Below are 16,600 nucleotides of genomic sequence, written 5' to 3'. Positions count from 1 at the left end.
ACCAGCTCCATACAGACCCAGGAGCAGCAGAAGCAAGCAAGGACAAGGCTGCCCGGGCGTGGTGGGCATGGCAGACCACGGCCGTCCGCGGGGCAAGAGGCCAATGAAACAGCGAGTCCACCGGCAGGCGGCATCCGGAAGTGCGTTTAATCCGCCAGTGTGTCGTCCAGCTACGGGGGGGGGGGGCGGTCCCTGCCGCAGCCTGGGCAGAAGGGAGCCCCGGAGGGGGCAAGGCGGGCAGAGGGTGGCCAGCAGGAGACTGCCGGGTGAGGGGGGGCGGGGGGGGGGCACACAGCTCAGGTCCTGAGAAGTGGGGGGGGGGGAGGAAGGGGGCCTGGTCCACCCAGGAGAAGTTCCCCGCAAGCACCAGCTGCTCGGGCGGGCCCCCCTTGCTCCCACTGGGGCTTCTGCAGGAGATCTGCCTGCTGGGGGACCAGGCCCCGGTCCAGGCCCACGGCGGAGGGTCTGAGCTGCCAGGCCGCGCCGGCGGGAGGGAGGCCCCCGGGAGAGCCAGAATGGCTCGGGGCCCAAGCGAGAGGGTCCGCCTGCTGCCCGAGCGGATGGAGCCCCTCAGGCCTGGTCTCTCGCAGGCACCCCAGCCGCCTTCCTCCAGCCTCGCTTCTTCTTCTTCTTCTTCTTCGGCCCAAAGCAAGTCCTCCCCAATCGCACTGTGTTGCCGGGGGGGAGGGAGGATGCTGGGCTGGAGAGGCTTCCTTGGGCCTGATCCGGAGCGGCTCCCCTCAGAAACCTGGAGAAGAGGGGGGAAGGCATCAGCCCAGGCCGGAGGCCGCCCCGCACCTCCCCTCGCTGCACAAGGAGGCCCGGCATCGCCAGCCTCCGGCAAGGCCGCCCAGGCGCAGCACGTCTCAGTGGGGACGGAAGGAGCCATTTCCACTGCGATGGTCCTTCCGTCACCACCGGGAGGCGGGAGTCACTGTCCGTCCCTGACAAAGACATGCCATTCCTGCCAATTACACTCAATGCAAAAGGCAAGGGGGTACGTGACAATTGCCTTTGATTAACAGACTCAATTAGAATTACGTTTCAAGCCACTGGAAGTGCAGGACAATTGTGTGTGTGGGGGTGGGGTGGGGTGTGGGGGCCTTCCTCTGCGGAGGGGCTGGGGGGGCAGCTCAGGACTGTCTGCACTGACTGGCAGCAGCTCTCCGGGGCTTCAGGCCGGCGCTGGAGATGCTGCCACCGGGGCCTGGCCCTGGGAGGGCCCTCCTGCCTGGAGCCCGAGGAGGGAGCGAGGGCGCTGCTTGCCCCGACTGAGGCAGGGGCCCCCGAGCGGAAGCCCAGGCCGCCTTCGGCATGCTTGCCAGCCAGCCAGCCAGCCCTGCAGGGCCTCGGCCGCTGAGCTCTGGCCCGTCTGCTGCTCCCAGCACACCCGGCAGTCGCCACCCTGACCTTTCCGTGCTGCTGCTGCTGCTGCTGGCGGGGGCGGGAAAGGGGACCAGGGCCCCCCAGGCGCTTCCCCTGAGCTGCTCTCGGGCAGAAGGGGCCACTGGGGCCGGGGCCAAAGCGGGGCCCGTGGCCCGCCCCCACCTTGGGCCTGCCCGGCCCCCTGGCTGCAGGCTTCCCCCAGCCCGCTTGGAACGGCTTCCTGCCGATCCGGAGGTGCCCAGCTGGTGCAGAGACCAGGAGGCGCATGTTGCTATGCGCGGCTTAGCAACATCCAAGATGCATTCAAAGTCCATAATGCAATTATCACGGGAAACAATGGAGCCGCACTCGAGGAGGAGGAGGAGGAGGAGGAGGAGGAGGAGGAGGAGGCGGGGGGGGGCGAGGCTCCTCCACCAAGATGAAAAAGACGCTCCTGATTGTCTGTGCAAATATGTGACAACATCCCCCCCCCCGCCCCCCACCCTTTCCAGGGGCCTCCCCTGCCCGCATAATGGGGTGTAATGAATATCGACAGCTGATCAGGTCACCATGAAGCCGGTCAGAAACTCATTAGAGGTGTGGCCGTGAATGGGGCTCAGAGGCTGGCGGGGGGGGGGGTTGCTTCCTTTGGGGAGGGGAAGAGCAAGAGAAGAGCCTTCCAGGGCAAACCTTCCTACGCTGCCCCCTCGCTCCCTAAATGCCTGCCGGTCTTCACAATGCAGTAGGAGAGAACGAGGACGGTGCCCCCCGCCCCGCCCCGCCCCCAAGAATACTATTTTGACTTAAGCTGCCGTTTGCAGAGAAGTTGCTCCTTCCCTTCGTTCTGTGCCCCTTGGAAGGGGCTGGTCTTTCCAGGCAAACGGGCTCTGCTGCTCCTGAAGGCCCCCTGGGCCCCCGGGAGGCAAGGCAGGATGGCGCAAACCAGCCCCCGGGCACCCCACCCCGCCCCGCCCCCCTTCCTTGCCAAACTGCCAAGCGGGTGACAGCGCGGAAGAGGCAACGGAGCCCCTGGGCGGGGGAGCAGCCGCGGCTCTCTTCGCAGCAGGCCCAGCTTCCCCACTTGGCTCGGGGCCCCGAATGCGCCAGGCAGGTGTGGGCAGGGCCTCCCGGGGGCAGAAAGGACCCCCAAGGGACCCGGCGGAGGCAGGCCAGGCCCGGCAGGCCCCACACCCTTGGGGAGGCAGAGCCACTTGATCCGGAGGCAGAAAGCAGCGAGGGGGTGGCAGAGGGCTTTGTGGTGAAGGGCCTCCTTTGGCCCCCAGGGCCTGGCAGGAGAGGAGAGCGGGTCTGGTGGCAGCAAGCAGGACTGGCCCCCTTAGCTCAGCAGGGGGTCCACCCTGGTTTGCATTTGAATGGGAGACTTGCTGTGTGAGCACTGGAAGAGAGTCCCCTGGTTAGGGCGTGGACCCGCTCCGGGAAGAGCATCGCCAAGAGAGGGCCGAGAGAGGCTCCTGCCTGCCACCTGGGAGAAGCCGCTGCCAGTCTGTGAAGCCAAGACTGAGCCCGATGGACCCGGGCTCTGACTCGGTGCCTATGGCAGCTTCCTGCCTGCCTAGGACACGTGGGTTGGCACAAGCGGCTTCTGGCTGAAGCACCCCACCATCCCCACCCCTCTCTCCTCTGCGTGGGAGCAGGCCAAATGGTCAGAGCGGAAGCGACCCTTCAGAGCTGAGCTGGTTGGCAAGGGAGGGGGAGGCCACAGCAGCCTCCAGCCCCGAAGGAAGAGCAGGGAGCGGGTGGGCCTGCCGAGCGAGAGGAGATCAAGAGGAGGAAAACGTTACCTGAGGATTTGAATGCGGTCAGCTGCACAGCCTGCAAGAAGAGAACACACCGCCCGTCAATGGCCAGGCGGGAAGGCAGCCTCACAGCCACTGCCAGCCTCTGGCAGAGAGAGCCTCCCCCCTGGGCCTGCCCCGCAGCCTGCCCAGCTCAGCACGCTGGGGGCTGCAGCCTCTGCTGCTTGCGCTGGGCAGACACACGGCAGGCCGTCCCCCGAGGGCTCTGGCTCGCCTTCAAAATGTTTCTTAGCACGGGGGGGGGGGGGGGCTGCAGCCCCTGGGACATTGCCAGAGGGGTTCCTGCCCCACTCCCAGGGCTGGGGGGGGGGAGAGGCACCCGTCAGCCCCCAGAGCAGCACGCCAAGAGGCCACCCTAACCCTGCTCTCCTGGGGCCGATGCGGCCCAGCCAGCGGGCTCCCTCTTGGCCTCCTCAGGCAGGAAGAGAAGCTCGCCCGGCACCGCGGATCCTCCCCCTGCCTCTCAAGCCCAACGGGAGCCGGGAGAGGGGGCAGCGGCCTTGGCATTTCGGGAACCGGCGCTCGAGCCGCCTGCCCCGGAAAACTTAATCTCTCTTGAGCCGGCGCCTAAGAGCGGCTGTCCGGTAACTAGGCAATGCTGCAGATGCCCTGATCTGGAGCCACCTGGGCCTGGCGGGGGGGGGAGGACTCTGGTTACCGCCACGGGCTCAGCCACCCCACCACCCCCCCCCGCCGCCCCCGCCCCGCCAGCTCAGCCCAGAGGCCCCTGCGCCCGATGCCTCCGATCAAAAGCGCTGTTTCTTTGGCTGCGAGGCAACGGGCACCCTTGGATGTCAAGTAGCAGGAAGGCAGCATAATCCTTTTCCACAGCAAGGGAGGACGTGGCAGAAATGTAATCACATTTTAAAACATTTCCTCCTTCCTTCCCGGCATGCCTCCTTCCCCTCTCCGAGTCTGCCACCACCACCAACAGCCGGGCCTGGCGAACAATGGAGGCACTGCCCTCCCTGGATGGAGTCAGCCCCAGCTAGAGAAAGCAGCGGGCACCTTTCAACAAACACTTGCTTGGGGACGGCTCGGTAGCCCTGACCTCTGCCGATCCGAGCTGGCTTGTTGTTTTAGTAGCACGGGGAGGGGAGGAGCGCGCGCGCGAGCGAGATTGTTTTGTTCCCCGGCCTTCTAGTGGCTTCGATGTGGCTCGGGGAGAAAAACAGATTTCTCTCTCCAAGCCAGTGGAGTTGATCAACTCCAGATGCAAAGCGAACCTCTCAAGGGGAAGCCGGGCTGGCGGGCCGGGGAGCGAGACCACCTCTGCTGTGCTTCAGAGTAGGAACCGGAAGGTTAAAAGGGGTGACGGGGAGCCAAGCAGAGGGATGCTGAGCCCCTGGATTTTGCACCAGCGGAAGGCTGCACAGAGGAAGAGACGTGTCAGCCCAGCCCAGCCCGAGGGCCCCGAGACCTGCCTCGCGCCAGCAGGAGGGGGAAGCCACCTACCGGCCTCGGCCTCTCGGGTGACATCCGGGACACGATTCTGGTCGGCATTTTGGCACTGAAGTTCCCTAAGGAAGGGGGGGAACGGGGAGCTGTCAGGGGCTGAGCTCGGCCCAGAAAGGCAAGCGAGCGCCCAGGGGTGCAGGCGGGCCCCAGCGCTGTCGTCTCCGTACCCTTGCTGCCGCTGTTCCGGGTCCCCGGGTCCTTCTCTACGGAGGGAGAGGCTGTGTCCTCCGGGGTGGAGGGGCTGAGCTTGCCCATCTCCCAGGAGGTGTTCCTTGGGCTCGACAGGTAGTTGAGGGGGTGCGAGCAGTTCTGAAAGCACAAGAGGGCACCCTCAGGGCTGGGAGCAGACACGGGCAGCCAGCAAAGTGCCCTGCAGCTCCGCCACAGGCTGGCCTGGGCCTGGCCACAGCTCTGAGGCCACTGGGGTCACCCTGGGCTTCACATATGCCCAGCTCTGCCGGGGATCTCGCCGAGACGTGTTACATGCCACAGAGTCCCCAAGAAGACGCCATTTCTGAGTGCTCCTTGAGGGGAAAAACTAACCCTCTGCAGATGGGAAACCAGCTTGGGCAGGGAGCGGGAGAGGCTGGACTTCCACCCCCTCCGCCCAGAAGACGCAGAGGGTCAACTGCACCCCCTGCAGCTGGAAAGGGGGCTCTTCCGGGAAGTCGGGCGATGTGATTCATCCGCAAGGGGAGATCAGCCCTGAAAGGCGGGAGGCTGAGGCGTGGTCCCCATGCTGGGGGGAGCATGCGCAGAGATGGGACGCTGCCACCTCAGCAGCCACGGCTGGTCTGAATCCACTCCCGCACAGCCGCTCGGAATCGCCCCCAGCCAGGTCGGGAAACATTTGCAAACTAAATTGACTCAGAAAACTGGACCGGGGAGGGAGGCAAGGCAGACCTGCTAGAGGGAAACCAGAGCCATCCCAGACTGCCCCCTACCCACCCGCACCAACCACCTACCGTGAAGGAGAGGGCCTTCTTCTTCTCTTTCATCCGCTGGATGGCGTTTCGCACCTACAAGTGAAGCACGGAGGTGAAATGGGCTGGGCCCCTCCCCAAAACGAGGGACATGGGAAATCGCAGCAGCCACAGCCACATCCACGAGGCACAAGAGCAAACATGCAACAGATGCCAGCAGCACAGTTTGACATGCAACAGACTCTGCTGGCTCTGCAGCTGGGCTGAAACGCCTACACTCACTGAGCCCAGCTGGGCCCATTTGGACCACTGCATCCCACTGAATTCCCCACACCCAGTGACCATGGACACCTCTAAGCCCCTAGTGGAGGGGCCTGGCCACTCTGTCGCTCCTGCTCTTTGGATGGCCAGACCCTGCACCCAGAAGAAGCAAAGCTGCTTACCAGGTTCTGCAAACCAAACACGTGACCATCTTCAGCGACAGCTTGTGCTTCCCACCTCGGGTTCAACAGTCGCTTTAGGGATCTAAGCCGGGCCCTGCACCCTCTGAGAGCTCTTTCTGGCTCCTGAGGTTACATCAGGCACTGCCTACACATTTCCAAGCTTCTTCCCAAAGTCTTAGGGACTAGGGACTTGAGTCATGTCAAAATGAAAGCGCAGCTGCTGCGTTCTGTGCGGCCAGTTCCACCCTGGCCCGCAAAAGATGCTCACGGCTTTGACCTTACCTCACTGTTGTAGATGGCGTAGACCAGGAAGATGTAGAGGCCCTGCAAAGAGACCAAAGACGGGTCACGGCCTCAGGCTCCTTCTTCACGGCCACTGGGCCAACCGGCTGGCCTGGTCCAGAGGCCAGAGAGCAGGGCCAGCAAGCCAGAGGCAAGGAGGAGGAGGAGGAGCCGTTCTGCAGGGAAAGCCCGCTCCCTCTCTGCCCAGAGGCCTCCTCGGTTTCCCAAGATGAAAGCAGGGCAAGGCCTTGCCCTTCGTTTCCATGCTGCCCGGCCTCTGCAGGCGCCTTCATGAGAACGCACGCCTGGGGCTATCCTGCGGAGGAGCTGGGGCGCCCCACGGAGGCTGCAGTGGTCCCACTCCTGGCAAAGGCTCCCTGGACACAGGCAGGCCCCCAGTGGGATGATGAGGCAGCAGGGGAGCAGTGGGGACCAAACAAGGCGAGCTGCTTCGGGGGGGGATGAGAAAGGGGGCCCCCAGGCCTGGAGGAGCTCTTGTCCTCCGCTCCCGGAAAGACCAACAGCCAGAGACCACGTTTTCGTCATCTTTTAATGTTGTCAACTGCCTTGGGTGCCTTTGCCAAGGCAGAAAGGCAGTATAAAAATGTAGTAAATAAATAATAAATAAACCCAGAGACACCCCAATCCACTCGCCGCCAAGCTGGGAAGAACCCAAACTTGCAAACCGCACACACACACACACACACACACACACACACACACACACACACACACACACACACACCACCCGCAATCTGGGAGTTTTGGGGGCGCTGGGCCTAGAAAGGCTGCCCTCTAGAGGCCCAGAGTGGGCAGTGCAGCTGCTCCGGACAAGAGGAGGGGGCGCCACTGCCCCACAGAGACCGGGAAGAGAAGGGCCCCCCTGCTGGCCAGCATGGAGGGGGCCACGCCCCCGCTGGCTCCCCTGTGGGGCTGGGGGGGGGCGCCTCTGTCTCATCATCCTGCCCAAGCCAAGCTGCAGCCAGAGAGAGCCAGCAGCCCCCACTGGCCCAGGTGGGAAGAGCCACCTGTGAGGCAGCCCTGCAGAAGCTCCCTCCCTCTGGGCGCCCAGCAGGCTCCTCGCCCTCCTCCTCTTCCTCCTCCTCCGTGGGGTGGCTCGGTCTCAACACACACACACACACACACACACACACACATGCACTGTGTCAGAGCTCTCTGGGGAACCTGCAAGCAGAACAGGAAGAGAACAGCCCTCTCCTGCCCTTAATGCTCCAGCGACTGGCATTCGTTGGTAGACTGCCTTTGAGCCTGGAGGCTCCATTGAGCAGATAACACCAGTTTCCCTGGATGCATCTAAATAGTTTTCCTTTCGCTATTTCAACGAGTCTCCGTCACCACCTCCTGCAACAGGGAAGTTAACTCCTCCGTGTTGTGCGGAACACCACCTCCTTTCATCCGTCCTGCACAGATTTATTTATGACATTTTCTATCCCGCTCTTCCTCCCAGGAGCCCAGAGTGGTGTCCTCCATACTTAGGTTCCGCCTCACAACAACCCTGTGAAGTAGGCTAGGCTGCGAGAGAAGTGACTGGCCCAGAGTCACCCAGCAAGGATCAGGGCTGAATTCTGAGAGGCAGAAAAGTCTCCAGCTCCTTACAAATCCTGACCTGAGACTGAATGAACCTTCCTAATCTGTAAGGGGGGGGGTGTGTGTGCAGCAGAGACACAAGCCCAGGCCCACTGTTTTCCTAGGCCCCCCCGCCCCGCCCCGCCCGCTTTCCTGGGCCAGGGTGGGAGTGCTTAAGAAGGGCCTCTGCTGCTGCTGAGGTTTCCCAGCACTAAATCACCGCGCTGGAAGGACGGCTCCAAATCGACACCCCGCTGGCACCCTCCTCCTCCTCCTCCACTTTGCGCGGAGCGGTTTATCCGGAGGGCTTTGCTTCCCCGAGCTCTCTCTGCTTTGCAGCCTGCAGATTGTGGCTGGCATCCGTGAGAGGAGCTGGACTCCTACGCAGAAGGTGGAGCGGGGGGGGGGGGCGACTCCAGTGCTGCTGACATCATGTCTGTGGTGGATGGAGGAGGGGGGGGTGTTCAACAAAACAAGCCCTCTTCTCCCTCCTCCAGGCCCCTGTGTGACTTGTCATGGGGCAGAGTGTGGGGACGGCCAGAGAGGGCCTGCTTCCCTGGCAGTCCCTACATGGGTCGGCCTTGCCCAGGTGCAATTCCGCCTCTGGAGGCAGTCTGCAGTTCAACTGGGCTCAAAACACCCCTCTGCTGTCAACTGTGGGTTACTTGTTCCTCGACTGACTGGCACAAAACCACAGGCTACGGGCAGCTCCTCAGCTGGGAGGAGGCGGCGGCGGCAGGGCTGTGGTGGACCTGCTCTTAGCTCCCAGGAGCGGCAGGGAGGAAGACAGACGGACAGACAGACGTCATCTTCTGCAGAGCAATATGCCACAAATAAGGGGCGGCAGCAGCTATTGCTGCATCCGAGTTCTTCCAGGACCCATCCACATGCGGGGTGGGGGCATCATTCGTAGACAAGCATTTTCCTGGCATTCCGGAGAGCCATCACACGTGCAGAAATGTATCTTGTGTCAATTTGAAAACAAAGATCTGCACTGGTCTGCACCCTGCACACATCCCCCACCCATGTGAGTCTACTCTTGTTGTAAAGCATCTGCTCACTCTTTGTTTAACCATAAAACAAGCTGCACACAATCCCCAGCAATGGATTTTGGTACATTTTAAAAATCAGTTTACTAATTAAGGTCTCATGTTAAGGATCTATTCAACCACCGCCTGCTAGAATATTTAGAAACCCAGAAGAAACTGACAGCCAGATGTTTAGGGGGTGGGGAAGCAAATTTTCTGGGTTTTCCCTCTCCACTATTCTCATCTGAAAGTGGATCCTGGAATGCCTTTGACGACGCTGGCTCATCTACAAGCGACCAGAGTCTTCATCATGATCTTGGCTTGTGTACGAGATGCTTCGTGCACAGCCAGCACAGGTGGAAGTTGCAATGATTACGGAGGAGATGGGGGAGGGCGGGATTTGGGCCTTTTCCAGGAACCCAGCAGCCTCGCAATACTTTGAAAATGTAGCGGACTACCATGTCCGGTAGATGGAACTAGACTCTCATTATTACTCTCTTTCTGCGTAAACCGCTTTGAGCGACGCTTGCTGAAAAGCAGTACATAAACAGGAGTGGGAGGTAGCATCGCCCAGAGAAATCTAGTAGGGATTCCCAGCTGTTTTCTTCTAAAGCTCAACTGGGGCATTTCTGCAATTTTCAGACATTTGCAAGACAAAATAATGCATTAAGAGTAGAAGGGAAAGGAATACCAAGGAGATTTTCCTTGGGATTGTTCAGCACATCCACTTATACAAGGGAGTGCAGCTTCACAAAAATAAGGCCCTCACTACATGCTGATTTGCATAAACTAATTTGAGGTACGTTTCCAAATTTCAGAAATCTGGCCCAAAAATCACAGCTTAAAAAAAGAAAGAAAAACTAGAACCAAGGGGAGGTTGGGGTAGGGCCTTGTACGATTTCTGCATGATGGGACCTTTGCAACATGCTGAGCTTGGTGTACCAATTTTACTTATTTTGCAGTTTTGGAAATTTGCAAAACAGACCAAGGTGGTTCCAACAGATCTTGAGCTTTAAAACGAGACCTGGGTGGCTACTGAAGGCTGCGCACATCCCATCTGGGGGCTAAAAGAATGAGCAGAGGGTTGACAGGGAAGGGAGGGAGCCCAGCATGGAGAGAGAGCTTTTTCTTTTTTTTAAAGGTGGTTATAGAAGTAGCAGAGACACTTTCTGTCCCACTCCAGCCAAGCCCATGGCCTCTGTTTTGCTAGCCCCCGCACATGGCCAGAGTGGCTCTAGTCCAGCTTCAGCCCCATCTCAGCAGAGGGTCATCCCAGCCCCCCCTGAGGCAGGGCGGCTGCTGGTGCCAGGAGTGGGCGAAGAGCAGGGCAGCTGCAGCAGCTCTGGGGCCAAGAGGGGCTGGGCAGAAGGCTCCCAGGAGAGAGGGGCAGCTGGCTGGCACTCCACCTCTCCCCACGCCCCCAACCACTCCCAGGTATTCAGGGGCTGGCTGTGGTGAGGGCAAGGCACTCTGCACATGCTCAGAGCCAAACCCATCCTTGCCCTTGCCTTGTAGGGTGCACGGGGGACTCCTGGAGCTGTCTGCATGCATGTGAGCAACCTTGGCTGAGAGCCTCTCACCTGGAGAGAGTTCAGGACAATGAAGATGTACGCCCAGGTGATGCTCAGGTGCACCAGAACGCCACACACCCAGGTGAGGCCAAGGACAGGCAGCAGGACCAGGACCGGCTTGGCAGTCGCCCTGGCAAAGGAAGAGAAAGCAGCCCGTCAACTCCACTGGAGCCAAAAGCACCTCCAGGGGCTGGCGGGGTGTGTGTGGATCTCTGCACCACAACCCTGAGGCATGGCTGCTCCTCAAAATAAAAATGGATGGCCCATAGATTTACAGAGAGTTGTATATGGACTTCAGATGTGTCCATGCATCTGGAGCGCCTGGAAGTTTAGGTGCAGCTGCATTTTCTACATCCTTGCTCCCCAGGCTGATACGGGAGGCTTTGGCTTTTATCTTAAAATGTGGGGTTCTGGGGCCCAGCTTTCCATTCCCCAGGCCCCCACCGGAAGGGACCTGACCGGCAGCCTGACTCGCAAGGAGAAGCTGCTGCCAGTCTGTGTAGGCCATGCTGAGCTAGAGGGCCGATGGTCTGACTCGGTAGTATATGGCAGCTCCCTATGTCCCTGTGAGACGGAGGGCCAGGCTGCAGCAACGCCTGGGGACTCTACGGAGGAAGGCCGTCCTCCGAGGCTCCCTCCAGGGCATGCCAAGATTTCGGCTTCAAATCAGCAACTCTGCAGCAAACAAACCAGAAGAAGAAGAAGAAGAAGAAGAAGAAGGGGGAGAAGGCCAGAGCAGGAGCTCCTCCAGACACAAGCAGCCCGATTCGCAGCCCCCCCCCGCTCCGCTCCCTGGCTGGCCCCTCCGCCCCAGAGTGAGCTCCGGAGGAAGCCTGTGACATCACCAGGCAGGGGGAGATGCCTCCCCGCCGCCGCCGCCCCAGTCACCCTGCCCTGCTCCAGTGCCAGCCCGAGCCTGCAGGCCTCGCAGCAGCAGCAGCAGCAGCAGCAGCAGCAGCAGCAGGAACAGTGTGTGTCTGGCAGCAGCTGCAGGGTGGCGCCGACTGAACAGCAACAAGAGATTCGCAGCCTTATCAGAGTTTGGGGAAAGGTCTCCTGAGCAAGCGGAATGGGGCAGAGAGGACTCAGGCAGAGGGAGGCAGGCAGGCAGGCAGGCGGCCTTTGCTCCAGCACGGGAGAGCTTCTGCTTGGCCTGCCGGAGGCCCCGGGCGCCCTGGCTGGCAGCATCTCCAAGTAGGGGGCTGGCAGAGACCCCCGTGCCTGCAACTCTGGAGAGCTGCTCCAGCCTAGGCAACAGGCAGCTAGATGGGCCAAGGGTCAGGCTCGGCAGAAGGCCCTCTCGCTCCCCAGGCCAGCCCAGCCGGGCTCACCAGATCTGGACGCCAATCTGCTTCTCCAGGCTGCTGTTGGGCGTCAGCATCCTCGACCGCCGCCGCGCGCTGGAGACCGTCACCATCACCACCCGGAAGAGCACAAAGGTGTTGACCTGCAAGGAACCGGGGTTAGCCTCCGCCGGGGAACCGCCTCTCCAGCAACACTGGAGACAGTCCCGGCGAGCGCGGGCAGAGTGGCCTTCCCTCACTTTGGAACCACCCAAGTGGCCCCACCTTCCAGGATTAAAAACCAAGGGCACTGGGGGGCAGGCCCTCCGGGCAGCCTGGCGCCCCAGTCCCTTCCCTGTCAGAGGGGGAGTACGGGAGCCTTTCCCAGCGTCCAAACACTTCCCTGGGTGTCCCCCCCGCCCCCCCCCCCCACCAGCATCCTAAGTGCTTCCTTGACCCGGCACAGCCTCTCAGGAGCCTGGCCAAGAGCGCCACTCTTACCGTCAGGACAAAGAGGACGGGCCCCACAAAGGCCCAGATGATGTCCGTCTGCACGTTCAGCCAGCAGTGGTTGTCTGCCACGTAGTTGTTGAACGACGTGGCCAGGGTCACGCCCACAATAAGGACAGGGAGCCCTGGGGAAGCAGGGAGAGTGGAGGTGTGGCCACCTATAAGCCCGGCCCGGCTCAGGGGCTCCTGGGCTGCCCCATGGGCCTTGCCCAGAGGGGCGGCCTCAGGCGGCCAACCAGCCTTCCTTGGCCTGCCTGGGCGACCTCCCCGGCTCCCACTGGCTGGGAGGCAAGCAGAGCCCTTCCCAGGTCAAGCCTGGATGATCTTTCGGCGCTTGTGGCCAATGAGCAGGGCTGCTGCGTCTTGCCCCGCCTTCCGTAGCCTGGCTCCCATCATGCTCTGCCTCTCTCCATCCCCGCAGGCTGCTTCCTTGCCCGCACCCCCCCGCCCCCAAACTAGCCACTCAACTCCCTAGTGGGCCTGAAACACAGAATGGCAAGGAGGGAGGGCGCCCAGTGCCGAGGAGGCCGCAGCGGAGGAAGCCTCAGCGGGCTGGCTTCCTTGCCATGAGGAGCTTCCAACCCACTTCTGGCGGAGGCTGGCCGCCGCACTTTCCAGAATGGGCCCCACAACAGTGCCACCAGGGGCCCGCTGAGAAGTGTGCTTCTGTACTGCCTGGGTTTCGACACGGCAGTCCCGGGCGCTGCTGACTACAACTCCCATCATGCCCAGCTGCACCGGCCTTAGGCTGGGGAGGGTGGGAGTTGCGGTCCACCACGCCCGGGAATCCCCTCCGTCACAGGGCAGGCTGCTCCCAGCCACCCTCTCCCCCCCCCGCCTCCCCCAGCAAGACCAACGGCACAGACCCCAGCCGGTCACGTAGTAAAAGCGCATCCGCCGGTCCTCGCTCATGTTCACAGCCACCACTTTGCTCCACAGGAGAAGCCCCTCCACCAGCATCCAAGCAAAGGCGGCCATGAAGAAGAGGTGCAGGAAGGCCGTGACGGCAAAACACACGCTCTGCCCGGGGGGAGGAGGAGAGGAGAGGAGAGGAGGCCAGTCAGGGCCTCGGGAGCGGGACCCCTTGGGCTTCTCGCCCTGCTCCCCCGGGCGCTGCCTGCCCGTCAGGCAGGCCCCGCACGCGCCACGCTCCCCTACCTGGTTGGTTTTGGCCAACTCGCTGAACATGAGCAAGGCTTCTGCAGCAGCCAATGCAAAGATCAGGTTTTTGTGCACGGTGGTTCGCTCACTCTTGGGAACGCTGCCCGAGAGAAGGCAGGCGGGGTCCTCAACTGGGCTGGCCGCCACACGTGACCACCCCCCCCGCCTCAGACTGGGCCTGTCCACCCAAGACATCTGGGGTGCCACTGGGGGGGACACACACAAGAGGGCCGTCTCTGCTGGAGGGCAGAGCCTCTGGAACCCGCCTGGCTGGCCCTCTTCTGTGTTGCCACCCAAGCCGTGAGTGGCCTCCACTAGGAAAGGGGGAACGAGGAGGAATGGAGGCTCCCCAGGCATCAACACTCAACTCTTCGGATGAGGGTGGGGTCCCTCAGGCCCCTGGGCCACCCGCATGCCCCCTCCCACTTGGCAAGGGAGGACGCCGCTGCCCCTCCTCAGCCTTACCCGACTGCCAGGAAGAGGACGAAGGTGACGATCAGGGCGCAGAACGACACCCCGCAGCCCACAAAAGTGAGGGTCTTCAGGGTCGCCTCTTCCTCCGCGCTCCTCTGCTCCAAGACAGCAACAGGCCAGTGAGGTCTCCAGCCCCACGGGCGCTCTCCCTCCACCACCCCAGACCTCCCGCCTGCCTCTGCCCGGAGTGGGGGGCTTCTCACCTGCACTTCGTAGACCTGCAGCAAGACGGCAAAGTGGGTGGTGTGGCTGCAGGCACAGACGGTGGACTCCGCGTAGGAGGAGACGACGGAGCAGCCCGTGGAGGACCACTCGCCCCCTGCCGTGGGACTAGGGAGAGAGAACCCCGGTGGGCAAGGCTCGCTCTCTGTCTCTCCCGAGCCCAAGGCCAGCAGTCGCGCTGAGCCGGGCCGAGCCAGGGGCCATCCTGGGCCCCAGAGTCTTGGGGCAAGGGAGGAGCTGTCAGCAACGCGGAGCGGGGGGGGGGGGGGGCAGAAAAGCAGACCCCCGCTGGAAGCCAAAGCACATGCCTGGCACAAGGAGCCTTCTGGTGCCTCCCTGGCCTGGCTGCTTTCAACTGCTGTTTTCGCATGGTTGGGGCGGTTTTGCATTCTCAAGCTCTGACGCGTGATGCAAAAGCATAACATTGCAATAAGAAACCCAGGGGGAATACCCCAAGTAATTAACATTGGAAGAAAAATGTGCTGTCACGACCCACCCACCCGGTTAGCCCTAGAGCAGGGCTGCTCAGCTTCGGCCCCCCTGCAGATGTTGGCCTACAACTCCCATAACCCCCGGCTACTGGCCAGCGTGGCTGGGGATTATGGGAGCTGCAGTCCACAAACAGGACAGCGGCAGGATGCAGGGGCGTGACAGCAGGAGAGAGAGCAGGCCTTCAACTCCCGCCTGTGAGCTTCCCAGAGGCGGCATCTGGTGGGGGCCACTGTGTGAAACAGGAGGCTGGACTCGCTGGGCCTCCCTGGGCCGGATCCAGCAGGGCTGCTCTGATGTAAGAGCTGGGGGGCCTAAATGAGCAGGCCTGGCCAGGCGCTCGGATGCCTCCCCAGGCAAGGACTCCTCCAATCTATCACACAGAAGACACCCCACCTGTAGCCCTGCCAGGCTGGGCCTGGAGTGGGCGCTGCTTTGGGAGGAAAGTCCAGCAGCGCCCGGCCCAGCCCATCGGCTGCTCCTGGCGACACAGAGAAGGATCCCGCCGCGTCCCGGGGTCAGGAGACATTTACGACAGACCCGGCGGCACCCGGCCACATTCCTCCCTGGCCATAATTCTCCATGCAGCTCTTCCCTGCCCCGGCCAGGAGGCCTCACTCAGGGGTGCCTCCAGGAAAGGTCAGCGGCTGGCAAATAGCTTGGCCGAAGGGAGCCTCCCCTGCAGGGATGGCTCCTGCTGGCAGGCTGGCCTGTCCGAACAAACATGTCACGCTCTGGCAACCTCTGGCAAGGGAGCGGCTGGCAGGCAGGCCGGCCCGAGGAGGCCTCACGCGGCAGCTCAGTCGCCGCCCTCCTCCCATCTGTAGCCAGCGGCTGCGCTGCCCTCTCGCTCACTTGCCCGCCCGCCCGCCCCCCCAAGCGGGGATGCAGAGGCCTCCCGAGTCCCGCTGGAAGCACCTACTTTCTGCTGAAGTTCCAGAAGGCGCAAATGGGCTCCACAAGCTGGTCCGGCTGAATCTGAAGCGGGAGGGAGGGAGGGAGGGAGGGAGGGAGGGGCAAGAGCGTCTGAGGCTCGCGGGGGAGCAGAAGCCACCAGCAGGCCTCGGGGGGGGGGGCCCTCCAGGCATCCGCTCTCCCCACTTGCTGGAGCGCTTCTGCAGGTGCTGGGCAAGCTGACCCCCCCCCGCCCCGCCCCTCGGGTGGGCCAGTCAGGGCTGCCTGCTCCATCCCTCCAAGGCGGTGCCAAGGATCCACCGCTGCCGCCCGTGCCTGACCTCACCTGGGCCTGGTGCTGGAGACGGTAACGCACCGAGGTACTGATCTCCTCGTAGTCGCTGAGCAGAGTGGAGGAAATGATGGAGGAGCCCACCTGGGTGGTCAGGTACCTGTGCAGACACGGACCCCCGCACACTTTTTTATTTATTTGGCTGCTCCAGCACCCTTCCCAACATGGCTGGGGGCACTGACATGACTCCCGGCTCAGGGGCAGGCAGGCGGCCCAGCCCAGCCCAAGCCCTGTGTCCCTCCCGGACCCCCACCTTGGCAGACACCCCGGCTTAGCCCAGGACAGGATACTTCCAGCACTTGTTATAATGAACCTTTGTGATTTGAAAAATACTTTGCAAACCACCTTGAACATGTATTGTTTTGAAGAAGAAAGGTGGGATAAAACTGTCCTAAATAAACACATACACCTTTTTTTTTTTTTTAATGTGGAGGGTACCCCCTCCACACAGACCTGACTCTGCTCAGTAGGGACTTGATTCAGCATCCAGAAGGTCCTAAGCTCCCTCCCCAATCCTGGATCCTTCTCCCCTTCCCCTGAGGAAGCTCCATGGGCTGCCCAAGGCAGGGGGGGAAATGCAATACAGGCATGCATGCATGCACACACACACATATACACGAATGTGGGGGGGGAAAGTGCATGCATAAAAGCACAGAGGACGAAAACAATCCCTCCAAACCAGATTTAAAACCATTATGGCCACAGAGAAAGAACTCAAGAGACTCGAAAGGTCTGGCACCC

At 61.9% G+C, this 16,600-nt stretch overlaps 1 protein-coding gene across 12 annotated transcripts in view; it reads right to left on the bottom strand.

Moving 5' to 3' along the window:
• Positions 1-124: 124 nt before the first annotated feature.
• ADGRD2 (adhesion G protein-coupled receptor D2) overlaps positions 125-16,600 on the bottom strand; it is a 40,376-nt gene continuing 23,900 nt past the window's right edge. For 7 of the 12 annotated variants that reach the window (XM_053282129.1, XM_053282132.1, XM_053282131.1 and 4 more), the window contains 14 exons: positions 15,854-15,959; positions 15,536-15,591; positions 14,106-14,232; positions 13,894-13,997; positions 13,134-13,287; positions 12,259-12,392; positions 11,806-11,921; positions 10,484-10,604; positions 6,289-6,330; positions 5,606-5,659; positions 4,808-4,949; positions 4,638-4,702; positions 3,168-3,198; positions 125-748 (listed from right to left, as the gene is read on the bottom strand). In XM_053282129.1, coding sequence (XP_053138104.1) covers positions 741-748; positions 3,168-3,198; positions 4,638-4,702; positions 4,808-4,949; positions 5,606-5,659; positions 6,289-6,330; positions 10,484-10,604; positions 11,806-11,921; positions 12,259-12,392; positions 13,134-13,287; positions 13,894-13,997; positions 14,106-14,232; positions 15,536-15,591; positions 15,854-15,959 — 1,260 coding nt within the window. In that variant the 3' untranslated portion in view covers positions 125-740. Of the gene's footprint in view, positions 749-3,167; positions 3,199-4,637; positions 4,703-4,807; positions 4,950-5,605; positions 5,660-6,288; positions 6,331-10,483; positions 10,605-11,805; positions 11,922-12,258; positions 12,393-13,133; positions 13,288-13,425; positions 13,635-13,893; positions 13,998-14,105; positions 14,233-15,535; positions 15,592-15,853; positions 15,960-16,600 lie in introns of those variants that run through there. The other 5 variants (XM_053282134.1, XR_008312756.1, XR_008312757.1 and 2 more) reach the window with 5 other exon arrangements.

The sequence above is a fragment of the Hemicordylus capensis genome, chromosome 17 (assembly GCF_027244095.1).
Source record: "Hemicordylus capensis ecotype Gifberg chromosome 17, rHemCap1.1.pri, whole genome shotgun sequence".
NCBI classification, from domain to species: domain Eukaryota; kingdom Metazoa; phylum Chordata; class Lepidosauria; order Squamata; family Cordylidae; genus Hemicordylus; species Hemicordylus capensis.
Note: the sequence above shows the minus strand (reverse complement) of the source record. Positions and strands in the feature narration are given on the sequence as shown.